The sequence below is a fragment of the Poromitra crassiceps genome (assembly GCF_964638095.1).
Source record: "Poromitra crassiceps genome assembly, contig: HAP1_SCAFFOLD_257, whole genome shotgun sequence".
NCBI classification, from domain to species: domain Eukaryota; kingdom Metazoa; phylum Chordata; class Actinopteri; order Beryciformes; family Melamphaidae; genus Poromitra; species Poromitra crassiceps.
In genome coordinates, this window is record NW_028152140.1 from 15,001 (window position 1) to 35,469 (window position 20,469).

Sequence of the window (20,469 nt, forward strand, 5' to 3'; positions counted from 1 at the left end):
AGGGAAACCTGAAAAGCGCTCCACACTACCCCACCAGTACCCAAGAAGATTACCCAATACAGTAGCCTACTTTACACCAAAGCCTTCCAACTATTCATGTAGTTCAATAACAATGGTATTACAACAACCAGGGATTGAAATGTTAGGGACCAGCTAGACTGTAGTTAGCCGTTTTCTGCTCGGGCTAGAGGGAAAATAACCAGAGCCAAGGTTTGCATGGAAATGAATGGAATATAGTGTGGATGGAGACACAAGTGAAGAAGGGCAGTTTATAGTACAGCGATTTATGATGGTTGCGACCTACCATATTCATATTCCATCGTCGATGTTGATGTCCATTGGACATGATATTATAGCATTGATGTCCATTGGACAATAATAATTGACGGTCAGCGATGTTCGTCGGGCGATCATAAATCACTGTACTATAAACTGCTCTTTAATTAGGCTGGAGGAATAGTGGCCAATATTATTTCTCCATCACCCAAAGTTCCATCCGCACAGTGTCCAGAATTATATCTCTAGCATCCAGAATCCTATGTCCAGAATCCTATCTCTAGCATCCAGAATCCTAGCACCCAAAGTTCCATCACCAACCACAACAAGTGTGGGTTTGTACCTCGATGTCCTCCTCTTCATCTCCATGTTTAAGGGCTTTGTACAGGAACATGCCAAGGCGACTTCATGCATCTCCTGGACAAATCACAGTCACCGCAGCCTCTCTTGACCAGTGGATCATCAGCCACAAGTCTCTCTCTCTCTGACACACACAATACCAGTACTTCTCTTTCTCTCTCTCTCTCTCTCTCTGTCTGTAGATCTTCTTGCGATTTCCACACAGGTCTCAAAGTCTACAGCAGCGCTGGTACATTCAGAGACAGCCCCAGGTTAAAAGCTGAGTGATCAGTAGGAGGTTGCAGCCTCCAAACTCCATCCACTGTTAATCTGTAAGAAGCCACTCAGGGGGCTGATGAATGTGTCTGAGACAACCAAGAAATGATACTTAGGCCGGGGAGAGAGAAGAGGGAGGTGTGGGAGAGGATTAGCGGATGGGGAGAGGCCTCAATGATATATAACTAGTTATTGTCTACTGAAGACACACCACCAACTGTGATTCATACACACAAAAGCTCTCCCACCATGCACCCCCCCCCCCCCCCCCTCTTCCCAGTAGGCCCCACATTTACGCTTCCAAAGGGCTCTATTATTTTGGAACCCTTTTTTTAAACAGGTAAGACAGAGCAAAGGCAGGACAAGAAACTAACCTTTGTCTCCACTGGGCACAGTCATGACACCACACACACACACACACACACACACACACACACACACACACACTAGGGGTGTCAAAAATAATCGATTATAGGATGCATCGCGATGCGGACGTGCACGATTCTGCATCGATTCACAAATGTCAAAAACCGATTATTAAAAAAATAAAAAAATAAAAATAAATAAATAATAATAATAATCAAATAAAATATAATGGAAGTACATGCAGTTGTTTATTTTAATTATCATCATAATACAATGCAATTCCAATTGCACTTTTATTTTAAAAGTAGTCACACAGTGAGAAAAAAGAAAGTGAGAAAAAATAAATCATGTATTGTGGAAAAAAGTGATGCATCGATTTAACACATTCACTGCCAGCCGTTTTTTTTTTACTGTAAGTAGCTTCTGCCAGAGGGTTTTTTTGAGGATTCTGGCTCATTTTACAAGAGCCGAGGATTATTTTCTGCTTGGACTTTGTGAACACAAAGTTCACAAAAGTACTAATAGAATGTGTGCTTTCTCTGTCTAAAAGAGTTAGTTTGTAGAGTTAGTAGTTATGTAGATATTAGCCGTTGAGTACAGCATGGTTTCAGCGTCTGAGACTGAAAGCTGAGATAATCGCAGTTTTGTGAAATTCAATCAAACAGGCAGAACAGTCACTTTAACCATTTATTTTTGGCATCAGTGAGAGATCAGACATCTAAACAATATAGTTCTGAACGCCCTCTCCTTCAAACTCCTCCCTCCGTGGGCGTGTCTGGTGGCTTTCAGCAGCGTTTGTCACAAGCGAGTTTCTACTGCATGTCTGAGCAGTGAGCAGCCTCCCTTCCTGGCGGCCCCCTCGTCGGCGAGTGTGGATGGGGCTCACTCGTTTCTTGGGTTTGAGAGCTTTGATGAAGCTTTGTGCGATTCTAGGCTTTATGCTGCGTGTTTCAAAGTGTGTTTTCCACCCAGTCTATTTTTGGAACCCCCCACCGTTGTGCGCCCGTGTGCACCAGCGTGAAAGCGTTTTCGCCTACAGTATGAGAATGAGGCTCGTTCATTTCTGGGTTTTCGGTTGAGCTCAGCTGGAATGAAGCTGCGTGCGATTCTGCGCTTTCTGCTGGTGTTTCAAAGTGTGTTTCACCCATAAGCTATTATGCAAATTTGCAATCCCCCACCGCCAGCTCCCAGCACGATAATGCGCGAAAGCGAAAGCGTTTTCGCCAATCCATTTTACAGTATGAGAGAATGGTTTCCTCGCGTGTTCCCCTGCAGTTTTGGCTCAGCTTTTTCTAGTCTGGAGAGCACTGTCGCCACTTAGTGGGTCGGTGGAATGGGTTGTACACGTTCGGTGGCTCCAATATTTCTATAGGAGACGTGGGGGGCGTTGATCCACGTCCCACCGTCAATTTTTTTTTTTTTTTTTTGACGACTCAACTCGTCATTGGCAGTCAACCGTTGGATTTTTTTTGACGACTCAACTCGTCATTGGCAGTGAACGTGTTAATGCATCGAGATGCATCGATAATCGTACTCGAATCGAATCGTAGCCCTCTGAATCGTAATCGAATCGAATCGTGAGGCCAGTGAAGATTCACAGCCCTAACACACACACACACACTCTCTGTCACGACACAACCAGCCAAATAGCTTTTTAGAATATAAAGGGACTGATTGATTGATTGATTGATTGATTTTATTTGATGTAACAATTTAAACACGTGGAACAGAGGACATGCATCTCGGAAACACCATTTATAAAAACACAGTAAAGTCAGAGACTGGTTTCCATGGTAATAAAAACATCATTATCATCAGTATATAAATGGGAGCTAGGGTTCTGTCTGTACCGCTGATGACATCATCAGTAATGTCATAAATCCCACTGATGATGACCCCCCCGCTCTCCCCAAAATGTCAATAAACCTTTATGGCATATTATTACAATACAACAATACTAGTGTTGACAGTGTTGACAGTAATAGAAGATGCCAAATGATTCAAAACAATACGCATTTTGCTTTCAGGAGCATCGTGCCAGCGTCTGGCACTGTTCCAAAACGTGTCAACATCCCATAATACAACTGTTCGCATCGCATCCCATAATAGTATGATGATACTTGGGATGCCATTGCGAACATAGATGCGAACAGGTTAGCTCAAAGTTTAGCGTCGCTCAGCGAGGGCCCCCACCGTTGCGGTCGGCGGACGTTTCGAAATCCCTCCAGGCCTGACAAATTTTCTGGGGGAAACATTGGATGTTATCCATATTATAACTTCTAAGGCTTTTGCTTTTAACAGAATTATGGCAGTTTACAGGGGACCTCCTGACTTTCCTTGTATAGTATGTTAATAAATGGTCAATGATTCCATACACGATGACACCACTTTTAGAATTTTTAGATTAATTCGACACCATAATGAGGTCTATATAGCGGTTTGACTATGCTCACTGATTCTTGTGGCTTCACTTATTACTTACTGTGTAAGACCAAGCATCTTCAGAAAGTTAGATAGAGCTTTATAGAGCAGACAGCTCTTTATAGAGCGGAGCTCGGTACCCGTCAAGCTGGCTGAGAGAGAAAACCAATTGCTACACACTTGTTCTGATTTGGTAGCAGCTGGCTGGTGCCAGTTTCCCCACCTTACTAAAAAACATTTTCATGTGTCCAACATTTTTGCCTGGATGTTGTAATTTCACAACACAAATAAATGAATCGGCAATATATGATACAAGGGAATTAGTGATCAGTGGAAGATCCAATAGGAGACCACATTATGCAATGTGGTTATGCTAGTTCGTATAACAATAAGCCCAGAATAAAAGGTTAGCCCTGCGGATGCCAGTATACATCCAAAGGGCTCTATGGTCGCAAAGGCGGTCATTTTGCGTTAGCGCCCGTTTTGTGCCCGAATAGCGCCGCGTGAAGCCTAGGGGTGGGAATCACCAGATGCCCACGATACGATACTAAAACGATACTTGAGTCTCGATACGATAGTATTGCGATATTCTAGTATTGCGATATTCTAGTATTGCGATATTCTATTATTGCGATATATTGAATATTGCGATATTTCGATATATTGTCTAACTCCTTTTCCTTGACCTCACCGGAAGTAAAACATGCAGTAAAACATTTGTTTTGTTTTTGCCCCACACGTAGGCTACATTATTAAGCTTCTCTGGACTCAATACGCCACTGCAGGCGCGGACTGCAACATCAGGCACTTCGGGCAGATGCCCGGTGGCCTGGCATGGCATGGCCTGCAATTTTTTTTTTTTTTTTTTTTTATATCGATACCTGGCGTCCAAATATCGATACAATATCGTCAGGCAAAGTATCGCGATACTATGGTGTATCGATTTCCCCCCCCCCACCCCTAGTAAAGCCCTAATAGGTGGGGAATGTCGGCCCGCTATGCTTCGCGTCATCTCGGTGCAAACCTCCATATAGGCGTGTTTATACGCAAAGTGTTCACATGTGTGATCATGTCTAAGCCACAGCATCACGTCTGTGATGGAGACGCAGCTTCCAAAACGCTGAGTGCAGGGTGCTTTTACTGAGACATAGGGCAAGGGGAATTAGAGATAAGAAAGGCAGACTTGATACATGACCAGCAGACCAATAGTTTCCTAAAGCACAATGCTATGACAGTAATCCATCTGGGGTAAGTCAATTCTGGGCAAGTGGACAAAATAAACAAGGCTGAACTAGTTTTGATTCAATAATAGTAGATAATAGTAGATAAACGATATTCTATTTGAAACACATCAAAGGGCTGCCGCGCACGTACGCAGTGGATATCCCCATGGTGTTATTATGTCCCAAAGCGTGCGCTTACTGTAATTAGACGTTTCGTTTATATAGGCTACATACACATGTACAAATTTGTTTCTTTAATAGGGTAGGGATGTGTGAGAATTTAATTCTAGCCAATTTCAATAGCCTGTATCAGAATTGTCCACTCTGGTTAAGCTATTGACTGCGGTCACGCCATCCGCACTGTGGAGAAGCTAGTCTTGCATGCGTGCAATTGCAGGGAAAGAGGTTACTGTACTGTACTGGCCAGCACAACTTTCTCAAAAGTAATCTACTGTTATACACCTAAAACCACAGGCATGTATGGTCGGGAATTATGTAGCCTAATAAAAACCATGATGAACGGATTCACATTTTTTAATCAAGGTGTGTGTTTTTTCTGCAATGTAGTTGAAAATCAACGTGACATTCTGAAGAGGGAAGAGTGTGTGCGTGTTGGAGAGAGAGGGACATCCATGCTGTGCGTAATGTATCCAAGCGAAGATTTCCCGCACTGCACGGAGAATACTGTGTGCGCTCAGGCACAGTGGGCTAAGACCTGCTATTAGGTGGCGTTAAATTGAGAGCACCCAAGGACATTTTTCCTAACACATTGCGACGGAATGCCTGGTTTGGCATGGGCGACGCCAAAACTTGTGTTAACGCTCGGAACTAGGGCTGTTCGATAAATCAATTTTGAATCGTAATCGAATTAATTAGGACGATGTTAAAAAAATGAAAATCATAAAATCCATATGGTGGGGCGGCTCTCAGCACGCGTACATGACACTAGTCTTTTCTCCCCGCTGTAAAGTCTCTCTGGCAGGCTGTGACCACTGCTGGCTACTAAAGACAGCAGCAATTAACTTATTTCAACCCCTCCAAAAAGCACAGTGTGTGAGCACTGAGCAGCGTGTTGCACTGCGGGGCGGGCTGTGCAAGATAACGATTACCACAACACACACGCGCGCGCGCACGAACAAAGACGTTATCACTGGACGCTGAAATGTTGCCATTAGTTCACATAACAACACGTGAGGCCACCGAGTAACGTTAGGACTCACCTCCAAAAGCGCAAATCCACCAGTGTCAAGTGACTGCAGTTAGCAAGCCAGGAAGATGTGCATAGCAAGTTAAGCTAAAACAGGAAGTTGGGTTGTTCTGCCTTCAGAGTAAAAGCGTAATTTGTCACTTATGAAAATTAGAGGAAAAAAAGAGCTCTGCAAGGCAACAAATGTTTAAAGTATAATAGTATAAAAAAAATCAAAATCAAAATCGAAAATCGAGTTTTGGGAGAATAAATCGTCAATTTAATTTTTAGGCAACCTGGCGCTGGTATCTTGGCCAGAGTGCAAAATGGCACTTGCGGGAGGCAGACGATAGCATTTGAGGCGCGCAAAGGCCAGTATTAAGCACCCACACGCCTGGGCCACGCCTACACCTGTGTCTGCGCTTAGATTCCAACGCAAAACTGGATGGTGGAGGCAGACGATAGCTTAAAGTCGAGCTGAAGCCAAAAATGACTTTTCTTTTCTTTTAGTTCAAATACCTGGGTATTCAGTGCACCTTTTTAATAATGTATGCAAAACAAAATCCACAAAAATCTAATTTCTTTAGTTTTTCCACACTTTTTCATATCAAAAGTTCATTTTTCAAGATTTCATTGATAACAGTAATTAGGGGTGGGGGAAAAAATCGATACACCACAGTATCGCGATATTTTGCCTGACGATATTGTATCGATATTTGGACGCCAAGTATCGATATTGCAAAAAACAAACAAAAAAAAAAAAAATTTGCAGGCCATGCCAGGCCACCGGGCTACTACCGTATAAACTTTGGTTCCAAGGCCAGCAGTAAACAAACGGTAGCATATTTTCATTTTGTTTTAACAGTAACAGTTTTGTCATAACAGTAATTTACAAATTCCCCAGTTACTGAATGGGCTGCACAAGATGTTTTGTGTAAGTGAAGTGAAGTTGCAAAAACTACATAAGTACAGTAGTCCACACACACATCCAGTTAAGGTGGACTGTAAGTAGACTGTAACAAACAGTTCAGTTTGTCAGGTGCATGCAACTATGACATGACTTTATGAAAGTTGTTGGTATGTCTACTTGACAATGTTGCTGCAATAAAATGGTTGAAGTCAGATATACAGACTGAAAAATTGTTCTTATATAAATCAGATGATGACAAAGTTTTCCTTTGGGGACATCATTTGCAGTTGAAAATGTAAGAAATCACAATATATCGAAATATCGCAATATTCAATATATCGCAATATCGATATATCGCAATATCGAAAATATCGCAGTATCGCAATACTATCGTATCGTGACTCAAGTATCGTTTCAGTATCGTATCGTGGGCATCTGGTGATTCCCACCCCTAACAGTAATGTACAGTTTGCTGACGTCACCTAGTACTATCAAATTTCTACCCCATTTCAAAAAATCATATCACGACATGCAGCTGTCAATAAAATTTTCATTTCAGGATAATTTTCTCTTCCAAATGAAGTAGAAAATGGCGCCTAGTGCCTGTCATCTGGCAGAATTCCTATCCCATAAACTAACTACTAACATGGCCAATTGTTAGAAACATGAACAAAAAACAAAAACTATAATCTCTAAGAATGCAAAGAAATGTAACTGGCTCGTTAAAACGCGCATTCCAGAAATATCGTACTTACAGAAATAGCGTAAATGGCGCGCGCTTGAGAGCGTGGTTGTCAGGGGTCGCCCCGTGGAGATTCCAGGCGGGCGGGCAGCACCCATGCATCGGATTGTCCGCTCGCACGAAGCAGGGGGCTGCCTGGTACTCCGCGGATCCCACTCACATAGCACGACAACACGCTGAATCCCACTCGATTTGGGGGTGGAACACGCCACGATTGACCAATGCCAAAGCCAGTCGACAGAATTGTCAAATCAAATCATCGACACGTATATGGTCTGCCTCTCAATTTGTTTTCAGTCTCCGACGCTCATGCTAGGGCATTCCGTTCCGGTTCACCTCGACTTTAAGATGCAGGGAAGATAGCAAAGAGGTGCGCAAACGGCTGCGCAAACGATAGCGCCCAAAGTGTTTTAAATAGGTTCAAAATGTACGTACAAATCTACAAACAATATTTAACAAATCAGAGTGAAATTGCCATATCTGTCAAAACAATAACAATGTGATATTTTGTCTGGATGGAGTATGCTTTCAATAGAGAAACTAATTTACAATCGGCTAAAAATGATGCATGGCAAAGGTCGTTGTGTGCCACAAGCAAACATCCAGAAGCTAATTTCTGGATGAAATTGCCTTGTCCACTCCTGGCCACACACTTTGAGGCCTACATACAGTAGCTTGCTAGGCTATGGATGAAGCTAATTTCTGGATGAAATTGCCTTGTCCACTCCTGGCCACACACTTTGAGGCCTACATACAGTAGCTTGCTAGGCTATGGATGAACGCCTTTGCTAACTAGCTTCTCTCATTTAGATCAAGCAGAATGTAACAAAGTGTTAAGGAGCATATTATAACAGGACTGTGCTCTGCTAACCTGTAACCATGGTACCTGAGAATGTCAGCTAACAAAAGACTACTAGCTCTTTAGAGCCCCTGCCAAAAACACACTCTCTCTCACTTCCTCCCTCCCTCCCTCCCTCCCTCCCTCTTCCTCTCTGGTTTCTCTCTCTGAACTCAATGCAATTTTATGGCCGTTCTGTTCCTGTAGGATATAATACATTCCACCTTTCCATCTCTCTTGGATCAACAATCAATGATGCTAGGCAGGTTGTTTACCGGCAACCACAGGGTGTGACACACGTGTGTGAGCACAAGTAAGAGTAAGATGTATGAGTGAATGTGTTTACATGAGCAGACAATCTTTGTACCGTAGTTGCCTTAGCCTCAACTCTCGACACACACACACACACACACACACACACACACACACACACACACACAAGGACTTGCCCTTCCACTGAGCTCTTCCTTTCCTTATTCCCAACATATAACAAGGCTGGCTGGTCAACCTGTCATCATCCCCCCCCCCCCCCCCCCCCCCCCGTCACCCCCCCGCTCCCCAACCCAGTCTGACGCAATAAGTGATGAGATAACATCTAGCTTGGCAATTGGCTTGCACATTAGAAAGACTGTGGAGGCCATGGGGTCAGCACTTTAGTGTGAGAAGTAAGCAGTGGTCACGTTAACCGAATATTTTCCGTCTTTTAACAAATGACAGAAAAATCTATCATCTTAACACGGGTCAGGTAATAATAGAAATGACAGAATTTATACAACCCCGTGTCTCTCAAAATGACAGACAACGAAAAAGTCTAACACAACCTCTAGAGGAGTGGTCTGGTGCAATGCATCAGGAAGATTAAAATGCACGTCCATTATTTTATTTATTTATTTACTTACAGAGTTTTGTCACAAAGGGTTAGGGAGCGTTTCAGAATTCTGTCAGTCAAATCGGATTTGGCTGTTCAATATGAATATTTGACTATTCATTTTATTAATTTCATTTTCTATAAGACTATGTGGCAATCAGAAAATCCATTGGCATGAGCATTGATTTGTTTGTTTAATTGGGACTTGGTTTTATGGTATTAACAGTGATACTTATATCAAAATAGGCTATATCACGATCTATTGGGAGAAACCAACCAATTCTATGTAAAATCAGACATTGAGCAACCCCATATAGCTGGAATGGAATGACCCTTGTTTCAAAACCACATTTCGACTGCGAGATTGGCAGTCGAATCAGGCCGCTATTTGGGGTCACCCCTACAAAGGGTACTAGTAGTTTTGTTATGTTGTCAAAGCCTCTCTCCAATTCCAAGCAATGTAATGTCAAATATGTTTAATTAACACACATTGACCACACATTTCACTAGATTAGGCCTTGCTCTATATTCTACAAAAAAGTAAGGTTTGACTTCTGAGAAAATTTGCTTTGAAATGTGGGTTTCAATAGATGTAATGTAACATTCTAGTTGTGTGCCTTTCTGATACAGGCTTGTTTCTTGAACACATCAAATCAGCCAATGGCATCAGGATGAATTATGAGCAGGTGAGCACGAATAAAGACGTAGGGCATAGAGACAGTCCGCATGTCTGGGAATGCCCACAAAATGTTTAACGGCTGGTGCGCGAGTGGGGTAAAACCGCCCATATATCTCATGGGCTGACTCACCAAAAGACGGTGCTGCGGCTCTAAACTACAGGTTTGGGGGTTCTAGAGCAGAACACAAGACGTCTGCTCAGATGTGCGTTTACTGCGGTGGTTAAATCCCAGATAGTGTCTGCCTGGGCTGGGCTATCAGCTAAATTCTAACTTTGCTGAATGGATAGAACGGGGGTTTTTACCCCACCCTGACCACGCCCCCAGCCAGGCTGAGCCAGCTAAACCAGCGTCTATGACGAGACGTGGCCTCAACCTATGGGGGCATCCTCCATGGTACTAGGAGTGGGCTATAAATGGGTCATTTTTTGTTTTGCTTAGGTCTCATTTTTTTTGTATTCCATTTGCCCTATCTCAACAGGAAATGACAAAGTTTTTGGCTTCAGGTCCAAGAAAAAAGTGTGCAGGGCACAAATCCAAGATGACCACCCTTTTCCCTGAAAAATCGCATTGTTAGCCATAACTTTGTCATTTCTGGGTCTTTTTACTTGGTTGTGGTGTCTAACCCTATGTTTTGGGGGTCAAGCAATATATTTATGCATCTAGAAGTAGTCACAAACCATCATATGTTGAGTTAATACATACTTTTGACCAAATTTACCCTTCTTTACCTCAATTTTGAACCATGCCCGTAGTCCTAATATTTATTGGTAAATTATAGAAAAAACAGACAACAGGTTAAATTTGACATACCATAATAATATTAATAGCAACCCTACACTGCTAATTATTACCAACATTTCACAACATTTAACTTATTTCACTACAAAATACTGTATGGTGAATTTGATTGTGAAATAGGCCATCCGCTGTCATAAGTCAACATTACTGTAATCACATGAGGGAGATGGGTAGACAACAGCACAACCCTAGCACAACAGTTTGACGTGATTCTAGAGGAAGTAGCCTCTACAAAGAGAGATGCTTTACTAGACTTGGATACGAGGCAGGTGCAGTCTATGATTGCATTCCCTACATCAAACAGCTACTTGAGACACTGCTAAATAATCTTCTTGTTGCATGCAACATTTACCTTGAGAATAACTTCATAATAGCAGGATTCAAAGCACTTGCTAATTCTACGTACAGGGTGACAATGCCCTTCCTCAACTGCGTTGAGATAGCAAGCCAGGATTTGCCTGGTTGACATGCTTCCCAAGCTCTGCAGTGACCTTGCTGACAGCTGAGAGCCTTAGTTATCATGTAGAGTGGACACATGTAAAAATGGAAGACAATGCTCCACAAAATGATCTCGATCACCTTCTTCTTGGAGAGATGTGTGTCCAGGCCGCGAAAGGAGTAGAATTGGATTGCAAACATGAGTATTAGGATGTTGATCCTGATGCTGCATGAGCAACTCCTCTCTATACACTGACTGCAGACCAACGGAAACACCTGCCCACAAACAACCTGAATGCAGAGAGATACGTACTTGGCCAAGTGTGGATATCTTGCTGCCCAGTCAGCCCAACACTCAAATAGGATGTTCAAGGCAAAGGGGATCAAAGATCTTCACTGCCATGTCTATCTGTTATGCTAACAGATAGACATGGCAGTGAAGTTGAGCAGTCAACCACAGCTGTCCTTAAACACCTAGATGCAATGGAGGTGACATGGAGTAACAAACAGAAAGAGAAGAAGAAACAGGTTGAGAGAGAACCTGCACAAGAAAGTGAGGGCCAATGATTTTGTTGAAAACTTCTTGTGAAGTGCAAAGAACATGGAGGGCCTATTTAATAGATGTAATAGGCCCTATTACATCTGTCACTACTCAATGAAGTGAAGGCACTTGTCCTTATGAAGTCACCTGAGCTGAAGGCTTACTTGAGGCAAGAGATCCAATACCAGAGAGTTATCAGAGAAAGAGATGATTGAGAACCTAATTGTGCTCCTCGGGGATGATTACCAAGCTGAGGTGGTATTTCCTTGTGAGGAGGAGGAGCCAGAAAGGCAGAGGGGATCTCTCAGGAAGAACCTATGCTCCAGCCCAACCAATCACTTGCTGTCATTTGGGATGAGGGTATATTGGGTTTTACCTGGATGATAATGGGGACGGAACCTTCCGTGTAGTTCACCTGATGTGCGTTGGTACCGGAGATTAAATTTGGCAGGGACCACATGGCACTGATGACATCCAGGACACTATCGGGCAGCAGATTGTGCCTGTGGCAGTTTCAAGAGCCTGGGACTTTATAGGAGAAAACTGTTATGTTTTAAGCAATGCCCCTGAAATTGAACATATGTTTAGTGAAATATGCTAATTAAGGTGAAAAGATAGGTAGATTTGGTCAAAAAAGGTATTAACTCAATATCTGATGGTTTGTAACTATTTCTAGATCCATAAATAGATTGCTTGACCCGTAAAACAAGTAAAAAGACCCAAAAATGACAAAGTTATGGCTAAAAATGTGATTTTTCAGGGAAAACGGTGGTCATCTAGGATTTGTGCCCTGCACACTTTTTGCTTGGACCCCAGGCCAAAATTTTTGTCATTTCATGTTGAGATAGGTCAAATGGAAAAAAACAACAACTGAGACCTAATAAAAATGACCAAAAAAGTGTTTTTGACCTCTGTATAGCCCACTCCTAATGGTACAGTATAGGTCAGAGTCCTACTCTAGTCCTGTTCCATGCCATAACCTTCTCTCCCTTGTGTATCTCTACAATCAAATACATCAGTGGGAAACTGTAGGTGTACAGTGCAGCTCCTAACCCTAACCCTAACCCAGTGCAGCTCCAGTCCTAACCCTAACCCTGTACAGTGCAGCTCCCAGGCGTGGATGTGTGTCATGTGATGCAAGGTTGTGCTGGAACAGCAGGTGAAAAGATTGCATTGGAAAAGGACTGGAGTGCTGCTGCTGAACATCCCATAGGCCCTAAAGGAAATTAAGGAACATCAGTTCAGTAAGGTACTTGCAGCCAGGTCCCATAAAGAAACTACAGAGTCTGGAATACAACTAATCTACACGGTTTACAACTGCAAAAAATGACAGACAACAAGAGTGCTATAAAATTCCAGTAGATGTGTCAGCACTGTTCTTTAATGTATCATAAAAGCAGTCCCAAAAATAAGTTGACGTAGTACAACGTCAATGTCCAGCACTTGGATCTAAAGAAGCGCGCTAAAAATAACGTTGTCAAAGAAGGCCTTTACATGGTTTCCTTCGCAGAGAATAATTCACACACTAGCGAGAGCTATTTTGTGGGGCTGACCCCAAAAAATCGACACTTCGAAGCTTCAATCATTGCCATGGTAACCGACGTTCAAATCAGCAGTCGATGCTTCATTGGCTGTAGTCAGGGGCGGATCTACAGGGGTGGCATGGGGTGGCAGCTGCCACCCCTAAAAGAGGCCTTGCCACCCCTGTTGCCACCCCAGTTGTGGACAAGCAAATTCCAACGCAAAAGTACTTGCTCGTCGGACATTACAACAGCAGAGCTCTGATTTCCCACAGCAAGTGAATGCAGCACGAGCTACGTAGTACCTCCCACTGGTACCTCCCCTCAGCAGCTGACTGTCTGCGTGTGTTCATTTGCGACTGGTGTGTTTTGCGGCTAGAGAAGTAATCAGTCTTCTTCACAGTGAAAGAATGAGGTAATACCTACTGCTAATCTATGAAGAAAGAAAAGTGCACACTACAGTCCATGGTTTGCGGTGTTTGTATACTAGTGTTTCAGCGAGTCTTCAGCCACACGTGTGGTGCAGCGCGTTGTGTTTGTTTACATCATCGACGATGGTGGTATCCCCACTACTAGCTAACGTTACTTAGCATAGCAAACAAACACTGCATGCAGAAGGCAGCGGCTTGCTACTAGTATTGATTAAAGGTGTTTAGAACACGGCTCTCTTGAATACTCAATTCTGATTGGTCAATCAACAAGATTCACCGGTCATTATTTCTCGACAACCGACCGCTGCTCTGCCACACCTGGATTAATCAGTTGATAAGAGCATTTTGTCTGCAGACACTACTAATTAGGCCAACCAGTTGCAGCTGTGGTGTCTTATGTGTGCCAATTACGAATGAAACTGCTTTGTCGTTGAAAACGCTATTAAAAAATCTATTTGAATAATTATTTTTGTCAGATTACTGAAATAATTTAGTTGTAGGCCGTGTTCTAAGCGGGATAATGTATAGTGAGCCGGTGATTACTGTAAATAATGACCTTCAGGTGAATGATTAAGCCCTCCGCTGCGCGTCGGGCTCAATCATTCACCTGTCGGTCATTATTTCGCCAGTAATCACCGGCTCACAATACATTATCCCTTACGTCATGCATGCTCAAATATGCAGTCAAAGAGCGAGTCTACCTATTAAGGCTCAACAAAATGATTAAACCGTTAAAGAAAGCTTGTCTTGATAATTAGATAATCACTGACTGATCCTCACTTTGAATCTTATTTCATAAACTTGTTTGGAACATATTGGGGGCAGGAGGTTGAAACAGACAGTAAGTGAAAACACAACACACAACAGTCAGTGTTAAGTTGAACACCCAATGATAATAATGATGATTACTATTGAAGGAAAAATGTAGTAAATTCACTTTGACTCTTGTAGGAGAGACGTGTAAAAATTAAGAAGAGACAGCTGATAGGGGTACAATCAGCTGACAAATACAACCTATAGTAAGAGCTCAACATTCATGTGACTTTTCTTGCCCCAGAAGTGAATTCCCCATTTATTTTCTCCATAGACATTTAGAAGAATCCTTATATAACAGGTTTTAAGGCTTGAACCAAGCCAACCAGTCTTCCAGAGCATCGTGAGTGACCATAAAACATTTCACTTTCCACAAAAACAAAAAATAACTGCAGGGGGGGAAAAAAAAATCGATCTCCCTCCCTCACCCCTCCACACACACACATTTATTTTTTGTTTTTTGCTGAAAGTAAAATGTTTGGTCACTCACGATTCTCTGGAAGACTGGTTGGCTTGATTCAGCCTGAAAACTCGTTGTATAAGGATTTTTCTAAATGTCTATGGAGAGAATGGGGAATTTGCTTCTGGGACAAGAAAAGTCACATGACTCTTGAGCTCTATTGCAACAGTCATTGCATAGCTTTGGTCGCCCCTGCTGGTCTAAAAGTGAAAAATGTTGTGGTAAGGCCAGTCAGCTTTTTTTATACAGTGGATTTTATACACAGATGATTAAGTTACAATTCATTCAATTATTTCTAATGCCACCTTAGAAATGTCTATTCGTGCCAAAGCAATACAATGTTTTTGAGTTAAAATATCTTCAGTTTGGGGCTTTTCCAAGCAAATATTGATATATGTGATTAAATCAGCAATTTATATTTCTGACACCCCTTTAAATCTTCATGCCACCCCATGAATATTTCTCTAAATCCGCCCCTGGCTGTAGTGTGTTGCCTGCTGTGTGCCAGTCACAGCGCTGCTGTTGTCTGATATCCGAGCCACTACACAGCGTTCATCTCAACGCCAGACCCATGAGAGTTCTTACGCTGCTACACTACGTTACTGCATGCTGCAGATCTCTCCCTGGGTCTCTGGGAAACTTTCCCTCAGCCAGCTGGGGTCGGAAGTGAACCGTTCACTTGACCAGTGATTGGCAAGTGGTGGATTCAGTCTTCCTTAATCAGTAACAACTTTAACAACAAATATGGTATTTGGGACAGCGACAGCCCTATTTTGACACAGACAGGCCTAATAGATTTGCAATCCTTGCTACATCTTACAATTTACACAAACTAGACTTAGGTTATACTGTATGAATGTTTTCACTTCATTAAATAAAGGAAAACCTTTTCACTATAGCCTTTAAGTAGGGCTGGATGCCTGCAAGCCGACACATGGGAGATCAACTCAGTTCATGTTGTCATGAGACCACAGTGTGATCGCTCTCCAGTTGTGCCTCTGGACATGGCTCTGCTCTGGCAGCATGGACCAATACAACGCGAGCATTCCACCCTGAATTCTTCCTCCTGGAAGCTGTACAGCTGCAGTAGTACAGCTGTATAGCTAGCTACAGTAGTACAGCTGTATAGCTAGCTACAGTAGTACAGCTACAGTAGTACAGCTGTATAGCTAGCTACAGTAGTACAGCTACAGTAGTACAGCTGTATAGCTAGCTACAGTAGTACAGCTGTATAGCTAGCTACAGTAGTACAGCTGTATAGCTAGCTACAGTAGTACAGCTGTATAGCTAGCTACAGTAGTATAGCTGTATAGCTAGCTACAGTAGTATAGCTGTATAGCTAGCTACAGTAGTATAGCTGTATAGCTACAGTAGTACAGCTACAGTAGTATAGCTGTATAGCTAGCTACAGTAGTATAGCTGTATAGCTAGCTACAGTAGTATAGCTGTATAGCTACAGTAGTCCAGCTACAGTAGTATAGCTGTATAGCTAGCTACAGTAGTATAGCTAGCTACAGTAGTATAGCTGTATAGCTAGCTACAGTAGTATAGCTGTATAGCTAGCTACAGTAGTACAGCTACAGTAGTATAGCTGTATAGCTACAGTAGTACAGCTACAGTAGTATAGCTGTATAGCTAGCTACAGTAGTATAGCTGTATAGCTAGCTACAGTAGTACAGTACAGGACACCTTCTCCCCCCTAACATCTGGTGCTCATAGTTATGTGAGCCTAAGTAAACACAGGGTAAACCAGTTATGGGATAGGAGATAGCAGCAGGGACGGACCCACATTAGTGCTTCTAAACCTCTCTGCTTGAATCATATTGAGGGGGACGACTATAGAAGTCTAAACATGCAAAGGTCTCTCAAAAAGGCTGAGATTACATAATAATAGCAGAATTAGATATCTTAAGTCACTATTCCCTCCAGTGCTCTTTGGGTAATCCGGCCGGCACGCACATCATTCAGCCATGTGACTGAGCTCCACACAAACCAGGAGCCACAGCTCTAGGTGGTGCGGAGGAGTGGTGGAGTCAGCTGGATGAAAATGATGGGGGGAGGGGGGGGCACTCCATTGATAAAGTCAACAAACCGACACGACAGATTTTTTTGACCCAGTCCAGAGCCATTGGAAAAGCTTAATCAGTCATCTTCGACTGGGCCCATGTGTGTGGTGAGAGTAGATGAGTGCGTGAGATAGAGAGCTCATGGCAGAGTCGCTCTACACACACTTAAACACAGAGAAGGGCCACACACACACTTCATGCAAGAGTCTATGCTGGAGTGCGACACATTGATGCCAAGACAATTTGCTAGTGGCATAAGCCCTCCCTTGCTCTACAGCTGCTCCGGAGCGACTGTTTCAGACGCTGCCGGATGTCCACTCCCGGCTTATTACAAGCTCTGTCATTGGCTCCAACCATGTCAATCAGAGCGGCTTCCGCTCCCTCCTCCCTGTGTGTCGCTGTAAATAGTGCCCTGTCGCCTCGGTGAAAACAAAGAAGCTAACTAGCTAGCAAGCTAACGGCAGAAACCATGCTGAAAATGGCAAGTTGGATTGTTGAAAACCATTTTCCAAGGGCACTGCTGCCAAGCGCCGCCCATCGCAATCCCACTATGGAGACCTGCAGGGCCAGACTCATCTCACGGTAGGGAGGGGAGGCTGGCCAGCGAGACTAACCACAGAGTGACCACCAGTTCATCCATCTGCCATGAAACTGTGGTTTACAATAATAACCTATTAGTGTGGGCTGGTACAATTACCCAACAACAATGATGACTCAAATCATACCCAGCTGTCAGTGCGACTGCTTCTGAAGAAGACGAGAGTTGACTCGTCGAAACTGTCAAGGTAAATAAATAACATCTATAAACCTATGTCTGAACACAAGAAAACACAAATGTCGATGACTCAAATCAGTTGACTAATCTAACGATTCTTAGTAAAAGAGCAACAGTTCACAATCACATACATTTCCTCACATTCCTGCTCTCTCTGTCCAGTCCCGGGGCAGCAGCACCCCTCACCTCAGCCCCTGATCAGGGGTAAGCTGCCACATGTGATCGACTCAGGCTACTCAGTACTCACTGCTGTGGGGGGGGAATCAGACCGTTTTGCATGCAGACCAAAGACCAGTGTGTTTTGGTGGGTCAGCAGATGACCCACCTGCATGCAACAGGTTTGAATCTGGCACACAGCCTTTGCTACATGCCATCATGTCTCTCCATTCACTCACAGCTATGTGCCATCCAATACATCTGGGAAAATAAAGAGGGGCCCATGCTTGTCACAAAGAAGAAGAGGGTGAATGACTAAGGTTACCTTTAAACTTAGTTTAACATGTGCAGCGATATGTAGGCCTGACACAGTTTGCACAGCAAATAGCCACTAATGGGCGTATATAGTAGTCTATGCCACCACGGAAAAGTGTGGGGGAAAAGACACTAGCAGAATAAAAAGGCTGTCACATTCAGTTAATGGACTTGGCAGCCATCCATCGTGGCATTGACTTGTTAGGGGCAAAGACAGCGTGTGGCTTGTCCGACATCTAGACAGCTGGCATAAATGTGTCCTAAACAAGTGTCAGTTGGCGTGAACTGCACTTCACTTCCTATTCAATATGGCAGTATATCTGGAAGACAGTGGCTTCGTTTTGGGCTAAAATGTTGGTAAAATAGCTGCCACCATAACCAGATAGCCAGCTACTAGCTAACGTTATCCTAGCTAGTTAGCCAGGGTCAAGTGCCTATAGCATTTAGCGTTAGCAAGCTAGCTATTTAGCCTGCTGCTAACGTTACACCAATGTGTGATTTGTTTGGTTTTGTTGCTGCTAGACAGTGTCACCTTGGGCACGTTAATGTTACTAATAACTACACATGTGTAGCAGTATCTTAGCTGGACAGACAGTCACCCACACAGATCGGTTGGGTGTCTGACAGCCAGCCAGGCAGGTAGGCAGAAAGCATGCATGGGGGTACCTGCCACTCAAAACCCCCGATCGGTCACGACGATCCCAAGCAGTGCAATTTGACAAGAATACGAAAGCACAGGAAGGCATCCTGGACGACCACATACCATTCTCTTCACCGTTGAGACTCAGGAAGAGCTGTGTCGTGGCTTCTAGCCATCTATCGGCGGTGTTCTCGGTGAGCCTTGGAAGGAAAGCCCGGTTGACGTTGGAGAGATCTGCCTCGGCTGCAGCTCCAGCGGAAGGTTGCTTTTTCATAATTGTGCGACTCCAGACTGACGCTGCTTGACGAGCCGGCTGAGTCAGCCAGCACACGGTCACATGACCGAGGCGGAGCTATGGACCACATGTGCGTTTTGTAATGCATACAAACAACTACTAAAATTACTTTTTTTATCTCTCTCTCGTGTGATATACCAAGAGAACTGTGCTTTACAGTGATAGCAACGTAGGCTACTTGTTGACAGTATGATGCTGTTACCAGAGATGGGCGAAAATACATCAAAAAGTATGTTGATACAAATTACAAATACTTGGTAAAAAAATGTATCACAACACAAATATTGTACAAAATAGAAGTGAATGAAGTCAGATTTATGACATCACCGATGACGTCATCAGTGGGATTTATGACATCACTGATGATGTCACAGTGGGATTTATGACATCCCAGATTATTGTCAGAGTGGGAATTATGACATCACTGATGATGTCACAGTGGGATTTATGACATCACTGATGATGTCACAGTGGGACAGAGCCCAAGCTCCCATTTATGTTGGGGATATACTGATGATGATACGAGGCTTCATTATTAGTTTAGAATTTATGTGAATTCTGACTCAAGACCCACCCTACTCTGCCTCTGATTTGTGGTTGATGTTGTTCTGAGGGTAAGCCAATCAGAGGTGGAGTAGAAGTGACATGTCACGTTTGTTTTTCCACTTTGTTTTCAACTTGATAATAAAATGACAAAAAAGTATTTTATGTATTTAAAATACACAAAATACAAGGTCTGAAAGTATTTTGATACAAATGACATCTTATTTTTCTCGGTCCAGCCAAATACAAATGACAAAATACACAAATGTATTTTAAATACATGTATTTAAAATACTGCCCATTCTGTCTGTTACACCTTACGTCTGTCTTTAATAACTGCAGTCATGTCATGTGATTTCATAGGACTGAATGAGTGAGTGATAAAATGTAGGCTACAAGTCATTCCAAAAGGGGCGAGTGGTGTCTTTCCTGGGTCCAGACCTTCAAGTTTTGGCTACTTTCTGTAACACAAGTGTAACTGAGTTGACAGTCTGATATTAGGCTAGTCTGGAATGAAAGAAAATAGATTCAATCAATCAATATTATCCAATCC

The 20,469-nt window shown here is 43.1% G+C and overlaps 1 protein-coding gene across 1 annotated transcript in view; it reads right to left on the reverse strand.

Annotated features, from left to right (window-relative positions):
• The window catches only part of LOC310770896 (transient receptor potential cation channel subfamily M member 7-like), a gene marked incomplete at its 3' end in the record, with an annotated part of 25,765 nt that extends 6,448 nt beyond the window's left edge, over positions 1-19,317 (reverse strand). Inside the window, exon 1 of the mRNA XM_083663595.1 lies at positions 19,202-19,317. Within this exon, the coding sequence (XP_083519721.1) occupies positions 19,202-19,204 (3 nt within the window). The remainder of the gene's footprint in view (positions 1-19,201) is intronic.
• Between the last annotated feature and the right edge of the window lie 1,152 nt (positions 19,318-20,469).